General features: G+C 43.3%; 1 protein-coding gene across 2 annotated transcripts; it reads right to left on the reverse strand.

Moving 5' to 3' along the window:
- Window positions 1-10,197: 10,197 nt before the first annotated feature.
- Window positions 10,198-20,003, reverse strand: LOC120982544 (heat shock protein HSP 90-alpha-like). Of its 2 annotated transcripts, none has more exons than XM_040412776.1 (11): window positions 19,862-20,003; window positions 17,935-18,082; window positions 17,357-17,723; window positions 17,110-17,243; window positions 16,353-16,661; window positions 14,883-15,048; window positions 14,559-14,749; window positions 14,252-14,399; window positions 13,887-14,155; window positions 12,178-12,511; window positions 10,198-10,570 (listed from the first exon to the last, which is right to left on the reverse strand). In XM_040412776.1, exons 2-11 carry the CDS (start codon window positions 18,079-18,081, stop codon window positions 10,461-10,463), a joined length of 2,175 nt encoding a protein of 724 aa, XP_040268710.1. In that variant the 5' UTR covers window position 18,082; window positions 19,862-20,003; the 3' UTR covers window positions 10,198-10,460. The 2 variants fall into 2 exon arrangements, with proteins under 2 accessions (XP_040268710.1, XP_040268711.1); XM_040412777.1 differs by having other exon boundaries at window positions 17,935-18,084; window positions 19,884-20,000.
- Window positions 20,004-21,880: the final 1,877 nt, after the last annotated feature.

Genomic DNA, 21,880 nt, shown 5'->3' on the forward strand with positions numbered 1-21,880 from the left:
TCTAACTTCTTCCTATGTCTGCATATATAATTGGTTAAAAATGTCAAAAATAAAAAAACACTAAACATGTTTGGTATCACCATGTCCGTAACGACCTGATCTATAAAAGGATCACGCACTTTTACCACACGGTGAACGCCATAAAAAAAATAAAAGAAAAACTATGATGGAATTGCAATTTTGCCCACCGCACTTCCTACAAAATGGTATAAAAAGTGATCAAAAGAGTCATATGTACCCCAAAATAGTACCAATCAAACCGTTATCTCATCCCGCAAAAAATGAGCCTCTACCTAAGACAAGCGCCCAAACAATAAAAAAGATATGGCTTTCAGAAAATGAAGAGACTAAAACATGATTTTTTTGTTTCAAAAATGTTTTTTTTGTGTAAAATAAAATAAAAAAAACGCACATATTAGGCATCACTGTGTCCGTAACAACCTGCTTTATAAAAAATAGCATGCGATCTAAACCGTCTGGTGAACGCCGTAAAAGAATTAAATAAAAAATGTGCCAAAAAATGCATTTTTTATCACCTTACATCACAAAATGTGTAATACCAAGTGATCAAAAATTCATATGTGCCCCAAAATGGTACCAATTAAACCATCATCTCTTCCAGCAAAAAAAATGAGACCCTATCTAAGACAATCGCCCAAAAAATAAATAAAAATATGGCCTTCAGAAAATGGAAACACAAAAACCAGATTTAAAAAAAAAAAAAAATGTTATTGTGTAAATCCAAAATCAAATAAAAAAAATAGAAATATTAGGTATTGCTGCGTCGTTACGACCTGCTCTATAAAAATATCACATTATCTACTGTCAGGTGAACATTGTAAAAAACAAAAAATAAAAACGTGGGGATTCGCTCTGGTAGTTAGGATTAGCGGGTGCAGCACAGAGGCAAAATACAAGTTCTTGGTTCAAAACATCAGTGTTTATTCACACGTGAAAGCAAAACAAAAACGCAAGTTGCTTGGTGATCGTTCACAAACATGAAAAGTTCATGTATAAAACAGTCACCTTTTCTCCTGGGTGTTACTTCACACCCTGTTGGAAGTTCTGCCTTGTCAAGTCCACAGGCGTTAGGCGGCCTGTTTGCCCTTACAGGGGTCTGAGCCCTCCAGCCCGGCTCAAGCCGCGGATCACAGCACACAGACCTCCTGAGCTCCACTGTCAGACGGAGGTAATCCTCCTCACCTGGCAGTGCTGGCTGGTTTTTATGACAGGCAAAACCCTGCCTGGAACATGGAGAGTAGTCACCCACCCAGCACTCTGACTACTCCCAGTAAGAGCCGTCCCGGATTACAGCCATACTAAGTATCAAGGTGTCAAACAGCAACTGCTGCTGACACATAAAAACTGGTTCTTACTCCATTGAGGCCAGGAACCTCGGTGACACGTACCTATCATCCACAATGATTCCTTGTACCTTCTTACAATATATAGAGTAATATATATATATACACACACACACAAACACAATGCACAACTACCTCTAGCAAAAGATTTATATACTGCAGGAATAACCCAAATATATATATATATATATATATATATATATATATATATATATAACAATTGCAGCACATCAGTCCAAATATCAATATGGAGGTGCAGGCCAATATAAGAATTTTAAAAAATGGCAGCGCTCTCACAAAAAATGAGTGAAAAGAAAAACACTTTATTCACCCCTGTGGTCACAACTAGGGATGAGCGAACTTGTGTTTCCAGTTTGGCGTACAAGGTTCAGGTTCGGGTTATGGAAGAATTCCGTTCCACGAACCATAACTAAGGCTCCATTCACACGTCCGCATAATGAGTCCGCATCCGTTCTGCAATTTTGCGGAAGGTGTGCGGACCTATTCATTTTCAATGGGGGCGCAAAAGATGCAGACAGCACCACCATGTGCTATCCGCATCTGCACCTCCGTTCCGCCAAAAAAATAGAGCATGTCCTATTCTTGTCCGGAGCCACGGACAAGAATAGGCATTTCTATCATAGTGCCGTCCATGTGCTGTCTGCAAAATGCGGAACGCACATGGCCAGTGTCCGTGTTTTGCGGATACGCAATTTGCGGACAGCAAAACAGTTGCGGATGTGTGAATGGACCCTTAGACCCCCCCAACTTTTCTAAACCCCTCTGTACCCTTACTTACTGAAGGCTAATAGCAAATCTTTCATAAGTTTTCTAGTAGAAATAATAAAGGAATTGCACAACATACAGACAGAAGAATAGATGCTCCAGAATTGTTATTACATGGGGAATGCATGAAGTAATTAAAGAAGACACGGCAGGAGTGGTGAAAGGTCCTCTTTAATGTAGTACTATGTGTTCATTGTCTTTTGCTGATGATAGTAATATGTGACTTTACTATTGTTGTAAAAAAAAAAATATGTGTTCATATAAAAATTAACATGTTCTGTTCTTTTACATTGTGAAGAACGGAGAAGGAAGCAGACGAGTCCGCTCCCCAGCACTCCAGCACCTGTGAGGAGGAGACTCCCTCTGGCCCACCTCCTTCAGAGAAAGCAGAAAGACCCGCCACCTCTGCAGCCTCGCGTCCCGCTGCTTTGGGAGTCGATTCCCCCCCACTTTGCCTCTACCCAACTGGCAAAGGAGACGCCCCATGCCTCCTGCGGAAGCTCTGGTCAATAGCCAGGTCCTGGATTATTTGGCTAGAGCCCGGCAGGAGGACCAGTTTGATTTATATTCCTAAAGTCTGGCCCCTTAGGGTACTTTCACACTTGCGGCAGAGGATTATGGCAGGCAGTTCCGTCCCCGGGACTGCCTGCCGGATCCGGCAATCCGGATGCATTTGTTAGACGGATGCTGATCCGTCTCACAAATGCATTGCAATACCGTATCCGTCTTTCCGGTTGTCATCCGGAAAAACGAATCCGGTATTTATTTTTTTCTCATTTTTAAAGGTCTGCTCATGCGCAGACCGCAAAACCGGATCCGTTTTGCCGGAACACTTAGGGCCGGAATCCTGCATTAATGCATTTCAATGGAAATTAATGCCGGATACGGCATTCCAGCAAGTGTTCAGGATTTTTGGCCGGAGAGAAAACTGCAGCATGCTACGGTATTTTCTCCGGGCAAAAAACGTAAGAGGGACTGAACTGATGCATCCTGAACGGAATGCTCTCCATTCTGAATCCATTAGGATAAAACTGATCCGTTTTTTTCATGAAACTCAATACCGGAAAACCAAAACACTAGTGTGAAAGTACCCTTATTTGCGTAGTCCGCCTCTAGAACGATTGCTGAGAACCAAAGCGGCTCTTGGAATCGTTCTGGAGGCAGCCACTCCACCAAATGATCCAACAAATATTTTTGTGGCTCTGGAAAATTGACGTACCCATGGGCACATGTCTGGCCCCCGCTCAATGGCCATTCTACAGGGTTCGTCACATTTCCCCAGTACAGGAGTAGGGAACATTATGGCCTACCATATCAGGGCCAAACTTCCCTTGGGCAGCCTGTCCCCTCCTGGCCCATCTGTGCACTCTGGCCCCCCTTCACAACCCTCATACCATGGCACTCAGTTTCATTGCCACCTGCCCGGTTCTTGAATTTATAATTTTTTGTGTGTATATTTTATAAATGTTATTATTATTTTTTTTAAAGAAAAAAAGTCAAATTGACTCATCTGTGTTTTATTAAACAGAGTTTTATTTTCATGCTTGTTATTGTTTCTTGTCTTTAATATATACAGTCCGGACAACGTATGACATGTGCTATGCTAGGGAGGACAACGTATGACATGTGCTATGCTAGGGAGGACAACGTATGACATGTGCTATGCTAGGGAGGACAACGTATGACATGTGATATGCTAGGGAGGACAACGTATGACATGTGCTATGCTAGGGAGGACAACATATAACATGTGCTATGCTAGGGAGGACAACGTATGACATGTGCTATGCTAGGGAGGACAACGTATAACATGTGCTATGCTAGGGAGGACAACGTATGACATGTGCTATGCTAGGGAGGACAACATATAACATGTGCTATGCTAGGGAGGACAACATATAACATGTGCTATGCTAGGGAGGACAACGTATAACATGTGCTATGCTAGGAAGGACAACGTATGACGTGCTATGTTAGGGAGGACAACGTATGACGTGCTATGCTAGGGAGGACAACGTATGACATGTGCTATGCTAGGGAGGACAACGTATAACATGTGCTATGCTAGGGAGGACAACGTATGACATGTGCTATGCTAGGGAGGACAACGTATGACATGTGCTATGCTAGGGAGGACAACGTATAACATGTGCTATGCTAGGGAGGACAACATATAACGTGCTATGCTAGGGAGGACAACGTATGACGTGCTATGCTAGGGAGGACAACGTATAACATGTGCTATGCTAGGGAGGACAACATATAACATGTGCTATGCTAGGGAGGACAACGTATGACGTGCTATGCTAGGGAGGACAACATATAACATGTGCTATGCTAGGGAGGACAACGTATGACATGTGCTATGCTAGGGAGGACAACGTATGACATGTGCTATGCTAGGGAGGACAACGTATAACATGTGCTATGCTAGGGAGGACAACATATAACATGTGCTATGCTAGGGAGGACAACATATAACATGTGCTATGCTAGGGAGGACAACGTATAACATGTGCTATGCTAGGGAGGACAACGTATGACATGTGCTATGCTAGGGAGGACAACGTATAACATGTGCTATGCTAGGGAGGACAACGTATGACGTGCTATGCTAGGGAGGACAACGTATGACATGTGCTATGCTAGGGAGGACAATGTATGACATGTGCTATGCTAAGGAGGACAACGTATGTCATGTGCTATGCTAGGGAGGACAACGTATGACATGTGCTATGCTAGGGAGGACAACGTATGACATGTGCTATGCTAGGGAGGACAACGTATAACATGTGCTATGCTAGGGAGGACAACATATAACATGTGCTATGCTAGGGAGGACAACGTATGACGTGCTATGCTAGGGAGGACAACATATAACATGTGTTATGCTAGGGAGGACAACGTATGACATGTGCTATGCTAGGGAGGACAACATATAACATGTGCTATGCTAGGGAGGACAACGTATGACGTGCAATGCTAGGGAGGACAACGTATGACATGTGCTATGCTAGGGAGGACAACGTATGACATGTTCTATGCTAGGGAGGACAACGTATGTCATGTGCTATGCTAGGGAGGACAACGTATGACGTGCTATGCTAGGGAGGACAACGTATGACATGTGCTATGCTAGGGAGGACAGCTAGGATCACACATGTATAGATTGGCCTCTTACCCAAACTCTGGAGACTCTGACCTTTAGTTTTATCCCATATAGCTGTGAGCAACTCCTGGGCTATGTCCACCCACGCTGCCTCCTTCTTGTACCGGTCGTGGTACTTCCCCGACCTTGTGTCCTAAATGCAGGGCCTCTCCAGAACAAGGAGAATTAGCCTCTTCACATCCATGGCTTTTGGTGCCTTCGGCATGGTCCAAATAGCTCCGCAAGGGCTGTAATCTTCTCCAAACACTCCTCTCTCATACTCTGGCTGGAGCCACACGCTGTGAAACGCAACCTCCTGTCTTTAAATCCCTTCACTGTTGCTAAGTTACTTGCGTTTACAACGCAACGCAGTGTATCCGGATGCAATGCGTTTTTCACGCAGCCCCATTCACTTCTATGGGGCCAAGGTTGCGTGAAAAACGCAGAATATAGAACATGATGCTATTTTCACGCAACGCACAAGTGATGCGTGAAAAACAACGCTCATGTACACAGACCCATTGAAATGAATGGGTCAGGATTCAGTGCGGGTGCTATGCGTTCACGTCATGCATTGCACCCACGTGGAAAACTCGCTTGTCTGAAAGGGGCCTTATGAAACTTTCCCAGCTAGATTATAACTCCTCTGCTTTTGGAGACGAGATAATATGGCTAAATATGTTTCTCACATAAACATTTTCAGGTGTTTCTCTTTGTCTCAAAACCCAATTTCTTTACTTTACTTAACACCTGGTCTTGTTCTTTGCAGGAGAAACCAAGAATCTAGTGTTTCATTTAGCCTTTTCGGACGATTTCCAGAAAATGGCTTAGAAGTCATCTACAAGCTGGAGCCCACTGATGAGGAGCATGGAGCATGACGGATAGATTTGGTCTTGATGACTAAGGAAGAGTTGGAGCTTCCTGAGGAGGATGAAAAACAGAAGAATAAGCAGGAGGAGATCAAGGCAAAGTTGGAGAACTTTTGCAAGATCATGAAAGATATATTGGTCAAGAAAGTGGAAGAGGTAGGTCCTCCTATACTATTATTGTCTATAAGTCATACATTTATCCAAATATCTCAGTTTTGTGTCTTAAACCACTGACTATTATAACTCCAGGTTGTCATCTCAGACTGGTTTTGAATGTCCATGCTGCATCGTCACTAGTACCTACAGGTGGTCTTCCAACATGGAGGGTATTTTGAAAACTAGGGGTTCCCTGGACAAATCAACAATGGGCTAGATGGCAGCCAAACAGTATCTAAATATCAATCCTTAACCAGTAAGGCAGAAGGGTGAGGCTGGGATGAATGACAAGTCTGTGAATGATCTGGTTATTCTGCTCTTTGAAAGTACTCTCCTGTCATAGAAACATAGAAACATAGAATGTGTCGGCAGATAAGAACCATTTGGCAGCCAAACAGTACCTAAATATCAATCCTTAACCAGTAAGGCAGAAGGGTGAGGCTGGGATGAATGACAAGTCTGTGAATGATCTGGTTATTCTGCTCTTTGAAAGTACTCTCCTGTCATGCACTTCAGCCTGGATGACCCACAGAAATATGTCACAGACATTGACCGAGGAGAGATTTGGCTCCCAGAACTGGAGGGAGAGGTTTTGCTAATTGACTTTGCTCAGATCACTTGCCTTTTTATTTCCAGGTCATCATCAATACGCTGTCTCAACAGAATACATCTTGGAGAGTCTTTAAAGTCTATGAGGATGTGCCAGGGAGAAGATCTTGGGAAGAGTCTCAGAGGCACATTAAAAAGTCTTTTACTTGTGAACATAGCATCTCTCTTCCCTGTGATCTCACCATGCTTTGCAAATTTTGCTGATTTAATGTACCTCTCTTATTTCCCTTGAGAAGCTGCAGAAGAGCAAAATCAACTGATTTTAACTATAGACTAACAGAGGAGTCTTCTCACGGATTTATATGAATTCTGGTTGCAGCAACATATGGCTGCATACAGTGCTGCCCATAATTATTCATACCCCTGGCAAATTTTGACTTAAAGTTACTTTTATTCAACCAGCAAGTCATTTTTTGACAGGAAATGACATAGGTGTCTCCCAAAAGACAGCCTCCAGTCTTCTCGGGGATGATGCCATAGGGTTTGAACACCTGGATTTGGGGATTTTCTGCCATTCTTCTCTGCAAATCCTTTCAAGCTTTGTGAGGTTAGACTATTGGTGGACAGCCATTTTCAGGTCTCTCCAGAGATGTTTGATTGGGTTCAAGTCAGGGCTTTGGCTGGGTCACTCAAGGACATTCAGAGTTGTCCCCAAGCCTCTCCTGTGTTCTCCTGACTGTGTTCTTAGGCTCATTGTCATCTTGGAAGTTGTACCCAGTCTGAGGTCCAGGTATCTATGAACAATATCTCTGTACTTTGCTCCATTCAGCCTTTTCTCCACCCTAACCAGTCTCCCTGTCCCAGCTACTGCCACCACCATGCTTCATTGTAGGGATGGTATTAGGCATTGAGCAGTACCTGGTTTCCTCCAGACATGACACTTAGAATTTAGGCCAAAAAGTTCAATCTTGGTTTCATCAGACCAGAGAATCTTATTTCTCACAGTCTGAGAGTCCTTTAGGCGCTTTCATGTGTCTTTTACTGAGGAGAGGCTTCTTTCTGGTCACTCTTCCATAATGCCCAGATTGTTGGAGTGCTTCAGTGATGGTGGTCCTTCTGGAAGTTTCTCCCATCTGCACACAGGAGCTCTGGAGCTCAGCCAGAGTGACAGTTGGGATTGTCACCTCTCTTACCAAGGCCCTTCTCCCCTAATTACTTAGTTTGGTGGGACGGCCAGCTCTAGGAAGAGTCCTGGTTCTTCCATGTTTCTTCCATTTAATAATTATGGCCACTGTGCTTTTGAGAACTTTCAGTCCAGCAGAATGTTTTTTCATCCTTCTCCAAATATATGCATTTGCACAATCCTGTCTCCATGCTCTTCAGTAAAAAAATGGCCAGAGGAAGAGAAGGCGCTCATAGGGTGAGTATGTAGAGGCAAGACAATGTCCTCTACTCCCACACCGCCGATCGTACACACCACGTGCAAGGACCGGGCGGCAGCGCTCCAGCTCATTCACTTGCTGCAGCGCTTCAGACTTGAAAAAGGGGTCCTTTGAACCCCGTAACGCGTTGTCCTACAATAAATCTGATTGTACCTAAACATCCGGTTGTGACATGCGCCTTGTGTCCACAAGCTCGCTAAACCACTGAAGTCCAGAGGAGCACTACTACTAGTCCATGCTCTTCAGGCAGTACTTTTCTCCTCATGGCTTGGTTTTTGCTCTTTTATGTATTGTTAGCTGTGAGACCTTATGTAGACAGGGCTATGTCTTTCCAAATAATGTCCAGTCAACTGAATTTACCAGAGGTGACTCCAATCAAAGTGTGTAGAAACATCTTAAAGATGATCAAGAGAAATGGGAGGCCCCCAGAGCTAACTGTCTAGGGTCATTATGGGGTAATAAGTGCAGATTGATGGGGGAAAACCCATGTTTTTCATTTTAGCACAAGGGTGTTACATAACAAAATGAGTGAAAAAGTGAAAAATGTTAAAGGGTCTGAAGACTTTCTGTATGCACTGTAATCGGGACTGCTTTGCTGTGTGATGATCCTTTGTCCCCATACTACATCTCACATCACAGACACTGCCTCTATCATCTGCATTTACATCTTCCACCGCTGCACTATTATATGTAGGCTTTTAAAAATTATTTTTTATTGTTATTCAATCTGATTTTGTGGTCCTTTACTATACATATATACATGTCCCAGGTTTACTACACAATACGTCAAGAGAGCCTTATCCAGTTGAGATCATGACCATGTGTGACAATTGGCAGCGCTCAGTGTTGACATGAGGAGAATTTCCTACATGCTGGAAAATCTCAATGAGATAGTATGACACTCTTCATCATTATGTAGCCCTTGGAGATGCAGCCCCATATCAGGTTATCCCAGTCCCCATAAACCCATTTGCAGAATGAATCCAACAAACCACTTTCCTAGCTTTGTAATGGTAGGAACCATGAGAGAAAGAAAACTCCTGCGAGGGTGACCACTGACCTGAACCAGGATTGGAGACCCAATTTTAATTAGCATTACCGGATGCCCAAGTATTTCTAATCATATTTCTATTGTCTCTTTCTGTCTGAGAGCATTGCCTACTAGGAAGAGGAAAGCATGATATCACTGGTGTGTAGTATGACATCATTATCAAAAAATGGAACTGAAGACAATCTACTCGCCCACTCTGTTGCCCAAAATAAGTGATGTCAGCGTCACCCCCCCCATTCTCTGTTTCCATATTTCCTGCCAAGTCAAGGGAATAGTAGATGATTACTGCTGTAATCCACTTTGTTATGTATCTCGGCAGCTAATGATGGTTAGGCATTTTTTTTTATTATTGCATTGTACTCATTTTGAGCTAAAATTCTTTTTTTCAATTGATCTTTATTAAACATTTTGAGCCCCTTTCTTTGTACAGCCTTGAGATTCTCTAGTAGCAGGCTCTCTATTTTTACTGTTTCCAGTCAGGCAGCTCAGCTGATGGCTCCTTATCTCTGATCTCTGACCGTCTAAACAATCATTAAAGCTCAGTTCTTATCTTACTGGTAAGAATGTGCCTTAAATAAGTGTTTATGAAATTTTAGTAATTTAGAGGTAAGATTTATTAGATGACTGGCACAAAGTGAGAGTAGGATTCACACAACTAGGCAAATAGTTAACCTTTTGTCACACAACGGCTAAATATTGTAAATAAAGATAAACTGAAAAAATTATTTTTAGCCCAAAATGTGTAAAATGTATTCATAAACAAATTGGCCCCGAAGGTGTACACAGCTGTTAAGATCATTTTGATATATACACTGCCAAATAATGACAAATCTGCAGCTTAATCTTTTTATTACCCTTTTTTTTTTTTACATTATCAAAAGTAACTCATACAATAAACCCTCCTGCACATTGCAAGTAACAGTTCCAAAAGCTCATATATCTCGAGCAATAATAAAAAAAGATTATAGCTCTGCATATGACGTGTTCTTATCAGAGCAGGATTGTCTCCCTGTCCATTTCAATACCGTAGAAAAATATTCACATCTGTACATAAGGAGACTGTGGCGCTCGGCAGTTTCTGCTCCGTCATTGCTATCAGTCCACTTCTTCCATCCTGGATGTGTCATCATCGCCTTCTAGTAGAGGCATCTCTTCCACCACCGGACTTGAGACTTCTTCCTGGGTGACATCATCTTCGTCAATCCCTGCGCAGGACAGAAAGACCACGAGATTCAAGTCAAATTATAGGTCACTGTGTATGTACCATAAACACGTTATATGAAAACCAGAAAAAAAAGAACTACCGCAAACAAGGCTGCATCTCTTATATAAAAAATTATAATTTATTCAAAAAACACAAAATCCCAAGACATTAAAATCATTGTATACAATTTACATCAATTTACATACCTGCAACAACCAGGTTCCAAATGGGAACAAACATATGCCACCAAAGATAATGCACAATTAGTGAATAAGACATCAGATAGTATACAATACTTATCAATTGCACAAGACGGCAGACATGGGATGCAGGTAAGGACGCCCCACGTGTATTGCCAGGCAATGCTGGCTTCCTCAGGGGTCAATGTGCTAGGGCAAGAGTGTCCAGTATAAATACATTGTTAATGAAAAAACAATAAGAACCACCTGTGCTAAATTTGATTGGAGGGAGGGCAGAGAGGTGTGTTGTGGTGCCCGTTGGTATCCCCGGTGCAGAACCCATATGGACAGACCAAAGGGGGCCCAGCATGCATGCGGAACCTACACCCCCTGAACTTCATGGTCGCTGTCATGGCACTTAACAGGTTGAACTTAGTGTTAGGATCCTGTCTTACAGAGATCGCCTTGACGTGTGGCAGACGGGCTCAAATAATTTAGTACAAAATGTTTTGCCAAGCATCTTTAATTTATAAGCATAGCATTAGCAATATAATACATTTTTGTACTTTATTTGGTTTGCAGAGAGCCGTTGCATTGTATGTTTTGTTCTATGTTGTGTTTTCAGGCATAGCAATGGGCACCTGCGCTTTGGGATGTGCTGACTAACCCCCTTTTTTACTTTGCAATATGGACAGACCATGGCGCCGTATGTTGTATTACGGCGTGCAGGAAATGTCATTAGCGCATGCTCAAGATGGCGCCAAACCGGAAGTTCGACGGCGATGCGTTCCAAATATTGTAAATGCGTCGCGGCCAGAACATCCGGGCTGTCTCTTGAACCTGCGTGACAAATGCAGAAAAAAAACTCCCGATCCCCCATATCACAAAAAGAGGAACATCTTAAATATACTGCCAGGAGAATATATTAAATTAAAGAAAATAAATTAATGAATAAATAAATAGATGATAATACAAAAACAATTAGCTATAATTAGACATACCCATATATGCGCATATATAAGTCAATATAAACCAAAAAAGACATGGAATAATAATAATCATGTATAAATAGAAAAATACTTCATAGCCATACAACTTTGTCATGCAACATGATTATGAGATATTTACTAATAACACAGTCAGAAAAGTCAAAATAATAAATGGTTAATAAAAGATCCAAATAATGTGCACATATAATAAACTTTTGACTAATCAAAAATAAAACCCATACCTATACTCAACTGATTACATGATAAAATAATAATGGTGACCCTTAAAAAAAATTAAATTTAAATTAGCACAAAAATGAGCAACGTTCCAAGAATGGGAGGGATAAGGCAACAGACAGGGTGAAAGTTCATGCAAATAAAGCAAATAGATATAGGGCAATACATGTAATGAAAACCTGGAAAAGTTGAAGCTCACTTACCTAAACCAAGCTTGATCATCCTGTAGATGCGGTTGGCATGTGTCTGAGGGTCTTCCAAGGTGAAGCCGGATGACAGGAGGGCGGTCTCATAGAGCAGGATAACCAGATCCTTCACAGATTTGTCATTCTTGTCAGTTTCAGCTTTAAGCCTCAAAGTTTCTATGATCGGATGTTCACAGTTGATTTCTAGGTGCTTCTTTGCCGCCATGTAGCCCATTGTGGAGTTGTCCCGGAGAGCCTGGGCCTTCATGATACGCTCCATGTTGGCGGACCACCCGTATGTGCTGGTGACAATGCAGCAAGGGGATTCTACCAGTCGGTTTGAGATGACCACCTGGATATAATAAAATGCAGGTTAACATATCGCAATTATTAGATTTATAAATTCAGTATGTTAGGTTTTTACTGAACCAGCCAATAAAAAACTTCAAGTGCATGGATGACCTACCAGAAGCTGCAAGCAGTGGCGTGCCAAGGAGTGGGGCGGTCCGCCCCAGGTGCTGGCTCTCACGGGGGTGCCAGGCCCAGAAGCAATGAGCGCTTCAATCAATACAGATGGAAGCGCTTATTGCTGGAGCGCTGATGCCCACATACTGCGGCGGGGCACGGGAGCGCATAGTTCCCTGCCTGCCCCGCCGCCGATCACCACCATAGGCTTCAGGCCTAGTAGGCCTGAGGCCTAGCTGTTAGGGAAATCCCGGCACAGGCATACGTGATGGCATCATCGCGCGCGCCTGTGTCGGGGCGCAGCAGCATAGTGAAGTGTGCGCGCCTTCCTCTGCGAGCAAGCGCCTGGACATAGGTGAGTATTTCGCTTTTAGTTTATTTTTTGTTTGTTTTTTTAAATTTAATGTGCCCACTTTGGGGGACACAGGAGGACATGTGGGGGGAAAATATTCTGGTGGGATACTGTGTGGGGGCAAATTATTATGGGAGGGATTACTATGTGGAGGCAGTGTGGGAGAAACTACTGTGTGGGGGGCCGTGGGGGGACACTACTGTGTGGGGGGCAGTGTGGGGGAAATTACTGTGTGGGGGAAACTACTTTATGGGGGCAGCGTGGGGGGCGTTGCTATTGGGGAGGCACTGTAGGGGCAATTCTATTATTTCTGGGGACACTATACAGGGATTATTACCTCGAGCACAATAGAGGGTGTTATTATTACTGGGGCACTCTAGGGGACATTATAGCTGCTGTGGACACTATAGGAACATTTTGGGTAATTTATCAAACTGGTGTAAAGTAGAACTGGCTTAGTTGCCCATAGCAGCCAATCAGATTCCACCTTTCATATTTGACAGCTCTTTTGGAAATCCAGTTCTACGTTACACCAGTTTGATAAATGACCCCAATTATGTCAACTGGGGTCACTATTTTTTCAGCAGTATAGTACCTGGGACATTGGGCACAGTATTGGGGGTGGCAGCAGGATGACACGGTGGGGACACCAGGATGGGGAGGTTGATGGAAAAACTGAGAAATCTAACGTGTCTGTGTTACAAACTCTGTAGAGACGAGATGCGGCTGAAAGAATTTGTCATGGCGGTCTAACGAAGGAGAAGAGGAAAGAGAAGGTCTACATGACAGGAGATGTCCCTGGATGTAAGAGATATGTGGTCAAGTATTGTAAAAGGGGGGGGTGCCAGAGAAAGGACCCGCCCTGGGTGCCAAACACCCTAGGCACACCACTGGCTGCAAGAATACCTACTTTTTCCACCTTCTTGTCGAGAATGTCTTTTATAATCTTGCAGAGATTTTCAAATTTAGTTTTAATCTCCTCCTGCTTCTTCTTCTCTTCTTCATCCTCAGGAAGCTCCAACCCTTCCTTAGTCACCGAGACCAAAGTCTTTCCATCAAACTCCTTGAGCTGCTGGACGCAGTACTCATCTATGGGCTCAGTCATGTAGATCACTTCTAGGCCATGTTTGCGAAGTCTCTCCACAAAGGCTGAATGAGTCACTTGCTCCTTGGTTTCCCCTGAAAAGAACGAGACCGAGTGATCAGTAAGGTAGTACAGAAGACGGAGACAAGACTTGATGGTCTCATATTAGTCCTCAATCGATCAGCTCTTACCTGTGATGTAATAGATGTGTTTCTGATTTTCCTTCATGCGAGATACATATTCAGCCAGAGATATCATCTCATCCCCAGAAGCGGAGGAGTGATAACGTAACAGCTCGGAAAGCTTCTTACGATTCTGAGTATCTTCATGAATTCCAAGCTGTAAAATTAAAATTAGTAAATTCATAAATGAATGTCTTCTCTGCAGATTTTCTTCATATTTGGAACCATTCATGGTTTTTCGAGAAAATGCTAAAGAGATATAGGTTTCTAGAGGTCCTTGTGCTAGATGTATAAATGTGATATATCCTTTCCTTACCTTGATATTCTTAGAGAACTGTTCATAGAACTTCTTGTAGTTTTCTTTGTCCTCGGCCAGCTCGGTAAATAGTTCCAGGCACTTCTTCACAAGGTTCTTGCGGATGACTTTGAGGATTTTGCTCTGTTGTAGCATCTCACGGGAAATATTGAGGGGCAAGTCCTCAGAGTCCACTACTCCCTTCATGAAATCTATGGAAAAAGCCCAAGCAGTAAAGCCACAAGTCTCTCCAAGACCAAGGAAAGCAAGGAATATTTTCTAAAGAAGAATCCATTTAAATAGACTACACTACAAAGAAACCACAACACATGTATAATAACTTACTCAGGAAATCTGGGATCAGCTCGTCACAGTTGTCCATGATGAAGACTCTGCGCACATACAGCTTGATGTTGTTCTTCTTCTTTTTGTTCTCAAACAAATCAAAAGCCGTCCGACGGGGAACGAAAAGAAGGGCCCTAAACTCAAGCTGACCTTCCACAGAGAAATGCTGGAAGAAGAACATGAGAGCATTAGAGCAAAGTGATACATTTTCCAGACAAAGTGTCACTAAGTAATTCCAATGATCTTTCCCTCTACCCAGTGGTGTAAGAATTTTGGAAAGGAGGTGACAACTGTGCTGACATCTGAACTTCAAATAAGTGGTTGTCACTTTTTCCTAATCTCTATGTACAATAATATAACTACTATAATACTGCTCCTATGTATAATAATGTAACTACTATAATACTGCTCCTATGTATAAGAATGTAACTACTATAATACTGCTCCTATGTACAAGAATATAACTACTATAATACTGCTCCTATGTACAAGAATATAACTACTATAATACTGCTCCTATGTACAAGAATATAACTACTATAATACTGCCTCCTATGTATAAGAATATAACTACTATAATACTGCCTCCTATGTACAAGAATATAACTACTATAATACTGCTTCTATGTACAAGAATATAACTACTATAATACTGCTCCTATGTACAAGAATATAACTACTATAATACTGCTCCTATGTACAAGAATATAACTACTATAATACTGCTCCTATGTACAAGAATATAACTACTATAATACTGCTCCTATGTACAAGAATATAACTACTATAATACTGCCTCCTATGTACAAGAATATAACTACTATAATACTGCCTCCTATGTACAAGAATATAACTACTATAATACTGCCTCCTATGTACAAGACTACAACTACTATAATACTGCTCCTATGTACAGGAATATAACTACTATAATACTGCTCCTATGTACAAGAATATAACTACTATAATACTGCCTCCTACGTACAAGAATATAACTACTATAATACTGCCTCCTATGTACAAGAATATAACTACTATAATACTGCCTCCTACGTACAAGAATATAACTACTATAATACTGCCTTCTATGTACAAGAATATAACTATTATAATACTGCTTCTATGTACAAGAATATAACTAGTATAATACTGCTAATATGTACAATAAAATAACTACTATAATACTGCTCCTATGTACAAGAATATATTTACTATAATACTGCCTCTATGTACAAGAATATAACTACTATAATACTGCCCCTATGTACAAGAATATAACTACTGTAATACTGCTCCTATGTACAAGAATATAACTACTATAATACTGCCTCCTATGTACAAGAATATAACTACTATAATACTGCTCCTATGTACAAGAATATAATACTGCTCCTATGCACAAGAATATAACTGTTATAATACTGCGCCATAAGGAAGAGAACGCTCTATGTCAGATGCACATCCACTTACCTTTACAGCCAGATGGTCCTCCCAGTCATTGCTGAGACTCTTGTAGAACTCTCCATATTCATCATTACTAATATCATCAGGGTTGCGGGTCCAAATGGGTTTGGTTTTATTCAGTTCCTCTTGGTCAATGTACTTTTCTTTGATCTTTTTAGTTTTCTTTTTCTTTCCACCTGTCTTCTCATCTTCTTCTTCATCAGATCCCACATCTTCAATCTTAGGCTTTTCATCTTTGTTCTCTACATCCTTCATTTCTGTGATTTGCTCCTCACCTTCATCATCGCTGATTTCTTTCTCGCGCTGCTTCTCAACCTACCCGGTAAGGAAGCATATAGGACTGAGCGTTAGAAGACATTAAGCTGCTGACATTGTATGGAAAAGTTCTTGAGAAAATCCAAATAAGACTAAGACTTTAGACACATGTTGTTGGAGCTACAAGGACACCCATTATTGTTTTGGGTTGTATGATGTTATATGGAGTTACAACCTGATCCATCTCCTTTCAGCAGTTGGAGACCGAATGGTACCTAATGTCTCATATTCTTGAAAAGCCTTGTGCGAACATGGTGACCACTGAGATAATGGCACCCTGGCCCGGTTATATGAGGTGGCCCAAAGGCCCTCAACCACATAAGAACATAACAGTATTAGAACTGGCACATAGTAGGTGGGTGGCCACTTACAAGGGATCCTCAAATTACTTCTCTAGGTGGCACTTCAATCTTAAATATAAAGTCAAGGCACCACATTGTATACTTACATACAGAGTGATGGGGTATCCAATAAACTGGGAATGCTTCTTCACAACCTCCTTGATCCTCTTTTCCTCCAAGTACTCAGTCTGATCTTCCTTCATGTGTAGAATAACCTTTGTCCCACGACCCATGGGCTCACCTGACAACACAAAGGGGTAGATAGTTTAGAGGACAGACTGTGCCCATTGGTGTAAGTTGGTTTTGCAGGAAAGGGCTATTGCCTCCATTACAGATACAGGAGCAATAACTTACCGTTGTCTAGCCTAACAGTGAAGGATCCTCCGGCTGAAGACTCCCAGAGATACTGCTCGTCATCGTTGTGCTTGGTGATCACCGTCACTTTCTCGGCCACCAGGTAGGCAGAGTAGAAACCAACACCAAACTGACCGATCATAGAAATGTCTGCCCCAGCCTGCAGAGCCTCCATAAAAGCCTTGGTTCCAGACTTGGCGATGGTGCCCAGGTTGTTGATGAGGTCGGCTTTGGTCATACCAATGCCAGTGTCGATAATGGTCAGGGTGCGATCATGCTGGTTGGGGATCAGGTCAATCTTCAGCTCTTTACATGAATCCAGTTTGCTGGGGTCAGTGAGACTCTCATAGCGGATTTTATCCAGGGCCTGTGAAATGGAATATGGGATATTAAAGAGGTACAAGGTACTGGGTTCAATATGGAGATTGTCAGTGACTGGAGACGTCTACAGAAGAGGTCTAATGTGTAGACAATACATCACAGTAGATGGAGCTAGCTCCAGTGGGAGAGCATAGGTTTTGTACCAGGACCCAGGAGCTTCAAGCCCCATGTCCTTAGGTGTACTCAGCTGGACTTACATCGGATGAGTTGGAGATGATTTCTCGTAAGAAGATCTCCTTGTTGGAATAGAAGGTGTTGATGATCAGGGACATCAGCTGAGCGATCTCAGCCTGGAAAGCAAAAGTCTCCACCTCCTCCTCCATGGCCTTGACTTCTTCAGGCATCCTGAGGAACACAAATATCCATTATGAAATCTTAGTTATCAATCAATCGAGTAGCCAAAGACATCTCCCCAGGAAGATCAAACTAAAGATTTGCCATACCAAACCCAACCTCCTAAGCATCCGTTTTTGTTACTGCAGCCCCTCCTATTCATTTGAATGGGATCAACTTCGGTACAAGGCACAGTTGCTGGTATGGATGCAGTGTGCTGATCGGCCGTCATAGATCCTCCCTCCTCCACTGACCAAACATAGACAGATCCTCAGGAGAACCTTACTAAAGCTCCCGAGACTGAGGCATGAGAGGAACCCTAGCACTGCTTGTAGTCAATTAATTGGGGGGGGGGGGGGGGGGGGGGAATCATTGCTTAGAGCAGGGATCTGCAACCTGCTGCACTCCATCCATGGTCAAACTACGGCTCCCAGCATGCACACCTTGCTCGGCTGTTCGCTGAACTCCTGTACAGTAGAACTGAATGAAGCATGCTGGGAGTTGCAGTTTCACATCAGCTGGAGTGCTGAAGGCTTCTGACCCCTGGCATACAGCCAGGGCCGGCGCCACCCATAAGCAGAGTGGGCCACCACGTAGAGCGCACTCTGCCTGGGGGCGCCGCCACGCTGGAGTCCAAATCCCAAGCACTAGCACCCAGCCACCGCCCACGCCCCGCCCCCTACTTGTTATCCATCTGACATCATCTCCTTGACTCCTTCTGTTCCTGTACTTGCCGGCCGGATGCGCTGCAAGTGCGAGCCTGCGCGGAATCCCGCGAGACCCGTGACCTCCCGAGGTGGGTCTCGCGGGATCACGCACCGAAGACACATGATCTTGGCAAGAGCCAAGGCAATGTGGACCTGGAGCACAGCGAGGAGCAGAACCTGGTGAGCACCCCTGGCAACCGCACTGACAACCTGCACTAGGGTGTCAGAGGCTACGGGACAGTGACTGGCAGCAGCAGGGTGGCACACACTTGTGTACAGGTGATAGATTCTGACTAGCACAGGGTGCCCAGCAGTGGCACATGGAGCCTAATAGGTGGCACAGACTGTCTAAAGGGCTATGAATGGTACAGGGTGCAGGACAGTGCCAGACTGGCAGAGGGCACAAGGCAGCATACTGTTTTATGTTGCCCTGGTGGCACAGGATTTCAGACAGTGGCTGAATGGCACCTGGCAGTGAATAGGTGGCACTGCTCATGTTTGGTGTGCCAACCTGCTGAACAGCGTAGAGTGATTGGCATCACTGGGATGGTGCTAGGTGGCAGACAATGGCTGGATATTATATATACATGACCATAGTCAGACTGGCACAGGGTACGCGACCATAGTCAGACTGGCACAGGGTACATGATCATAGACTGGCACAGGTTACACGACCATAGTTAAATATTGCATGCAATAGGTGTCAGAAAAAGGGGCGTGGTCAATGGGCGGAGTCAAGGGGGCCGCAAAATTTGCTTTTACCTAGGGTGGCAAAAATCCTTGCACCCGCCCTGCATACAGCATGAAACTAGAGGGTGAGAGACTCTATCTTAATCAGTGCTCTGCACCTCTAGGACCACCACATTGCCGGGGAACATTTGCACTCACTGTAAGTAAGCAGTGAAGACTCCTACAGGAATATCGAAAACCATGCACAAATTGAAAGCATAGAAAAGAAATGTATTGGAAAATTGGATAACTTTCCATTATGCGATTAATAAGAATCAGTTGCTGAACCAGGGACGCCCTTTACCCATAGGAAGTGACTGCACCAGACCCCATGCACACCCCTGCACCCCCTTACCTGGTGTATACGTATTGTACACCCTCCTGAGCTATGTCCAATCTCTATCCGTTGAGCTGTGTCTGCTTTGTCTCAATGCAATAGCTGTGAGCTGGCTCCTCTTCTATCCCACCGTGGCAGTGTAACCTTCAGTCTACGTGACTGCGTCCTCTCTGCTGTGCGCTGTGTTACCAGCTGCTCTTTATACCAGGGGATGCCGCATTCTGGAACAGTCCCAGAATCTGGAAGGAACGAGAAGCAGAAGCTTCCAGACTCATGGGGTGTAGGGTGTCAGTACGAAATAAAATAAGGGTGTGGAGGGGGTCATCTGCACTGCAACATAGTAAAGGGTTATTAATATCTCCAATGTGTTTCAGGAATGTCACATTAGCCGGCATGTGCTCCATTCATTCATTCATACAAGAGCATAAGGGGGAAGGGGTTGCATAGGGGTTCTGGAGGGGGGGGGGGGGGGGCATGTGCATCATCTTTATAAATTGTCAATTATCAATAAAATATTCATCCACATAGGACAATGTCTGATGGAGCCTGATGGTGTCGCAACTGGGGGTTGCAGGGGTTGCGATTGCAATACCTAGACCAGGAATCAGCAACCTCCGGCACTCCAGCTGTTCTGAAACTACAACTCCCAGAATGCTCCATTCACTTCCATGAGAATCAGAAGAAAGGGGAGTTGTAGTTTCACAGCAGGTGACCTAGGGAGTGGGCACAAGTCTTGCTGCAACATTGTGGGTGGAGCATAAACAGGATGACATAATGATGTCATCACACCAGAGGACATCATTGCAGAAATGGATATGTCATTATTTAGGGCATGTCCACCCAGGACGGAAATGCTGCTCTTTTGTCTCCAAATCCACAGCGTTTTACTGTGCCAGCAATGTAGTGAGAAAAGGCTAGGTTCACATAGAGTATTTTTCACACAGAGCTTTTTTTTCCTGATGCATTTTTAACGCGGTTTCAGTGAGGATTTTTATTCCTGCCCATTTTCAATAGAAATTCCTGATGCGAAATCCACGTCACGAATGAACAGGAGACTTTTTTATGGTGTGGTTTTAAAACTGTACGTAGAAAAAAAAAGCTGTATGGTTTAACATGCAGATTCATGGGGAAGTTCTGCATGCATTTTTTTATACTTTGGATTTTTTGGTGCAGAATCTGCGCCAAAATCCATGCCCAAAATACTGTGTGAACTTGAGGGTGAAGAAGAACTCCCTGTCCTGGGACATACAGCCTCTTTTTATTTTGGTCTTACACATACAGGACCTCCCACAGGGTGTTATAAAACAACCAATAAACATATTACAACACAGCTAACACTCCCATTCATTACATCAGAAATCCTCCCCTCTGCCTGTGATACAATTATGGTACACAATGGTTAACATAATTATCCCAGGCAGAACAATACACAATGTCCTCTGTCCTGGAGACAACCGAGGTGTAATTCCATTATCTCTCAGTACAAAGGGAAATCGCCAATACACACGGGGAGACAATAGGACAGACATCACTTACTCAAATATACAATGTCCCACCCTTTACAATACACATAGACATTTAACACATCCCAAAATGGCACGAATTAGACCAGGAATTCAAAAGTTAGTACAAGTCTCTTTGGCCTGGCTGTACTCATGGCTTTTCTGTCCAAAACCGGTTCTACACAGTCTTTTGTCCTGGAGACAATTGAGAAGTGATCCACTTATCTCCCAAGGACAGAGGCAAGACTCCATTAGCCACATGGTAGCAAAAGACAGCAAAATACATGAACTTATATAACTATGCAGCCATTGCACAAAACTGGTGCATTCAACATGGGACCGTAATCACATGGTAAGAGGCTGGCAAGTAGTCCTCTCCAAGTACTCGTGGCAACCTCAAAAGAAGGGAGTTTGTCACATGCAGATTTTACCATTTGCAATGCACTGGGTGAAATCCGAGTTAATCAGACTCTCAAACTACTTCGTACCTTGAGGGTGTGGTTATTTTGGGGGGTGATTTTAACGTCCCATTAGA

The sequence above is a fragment of the Bufo bufo genome, chromosome 11 (assembly GCF_905171765.1).
Source record: "Bufo bufo chromosome 11, aBufBuf1.1, whole genome shotgun sequence".
In the NCBI taxonomy this organism is placed as follows: domain Eukaryota; kingdom Metazoa; phylum Chordata; class Amphibia; order Anura; family Bufonidae; genus Bufo; species Bufo bufo.

What these genes read in the sequence shown, in the direction of transcription:
- LOC120982544 (XM_040412776.1), bottom strand. Translation starts at nt 18,081, where the DNA reads ATGCCTGAAGAAGTCAAGGCCATGGAGGAGGAGGTGGAGACTTTTGCT. An exon ending in AGTTCTCTAAGAATATCAAG is followed by an intron (nt 14,400 to 14,558) that starts GTAAGGAAAGGA and finishes TTAATTTTACAG; the next exon opens with CTTGGAATTCATGAAGATAC. An exon ending in GATGATCAAGCTTGGTTTAG is followed by an intron (nt 10,571 to 12,177) that starts GTAAGTGAGCTT and finishes TGTCCTGCGCAG; the next exon opens with GGATTGACGAAGATGATGTC.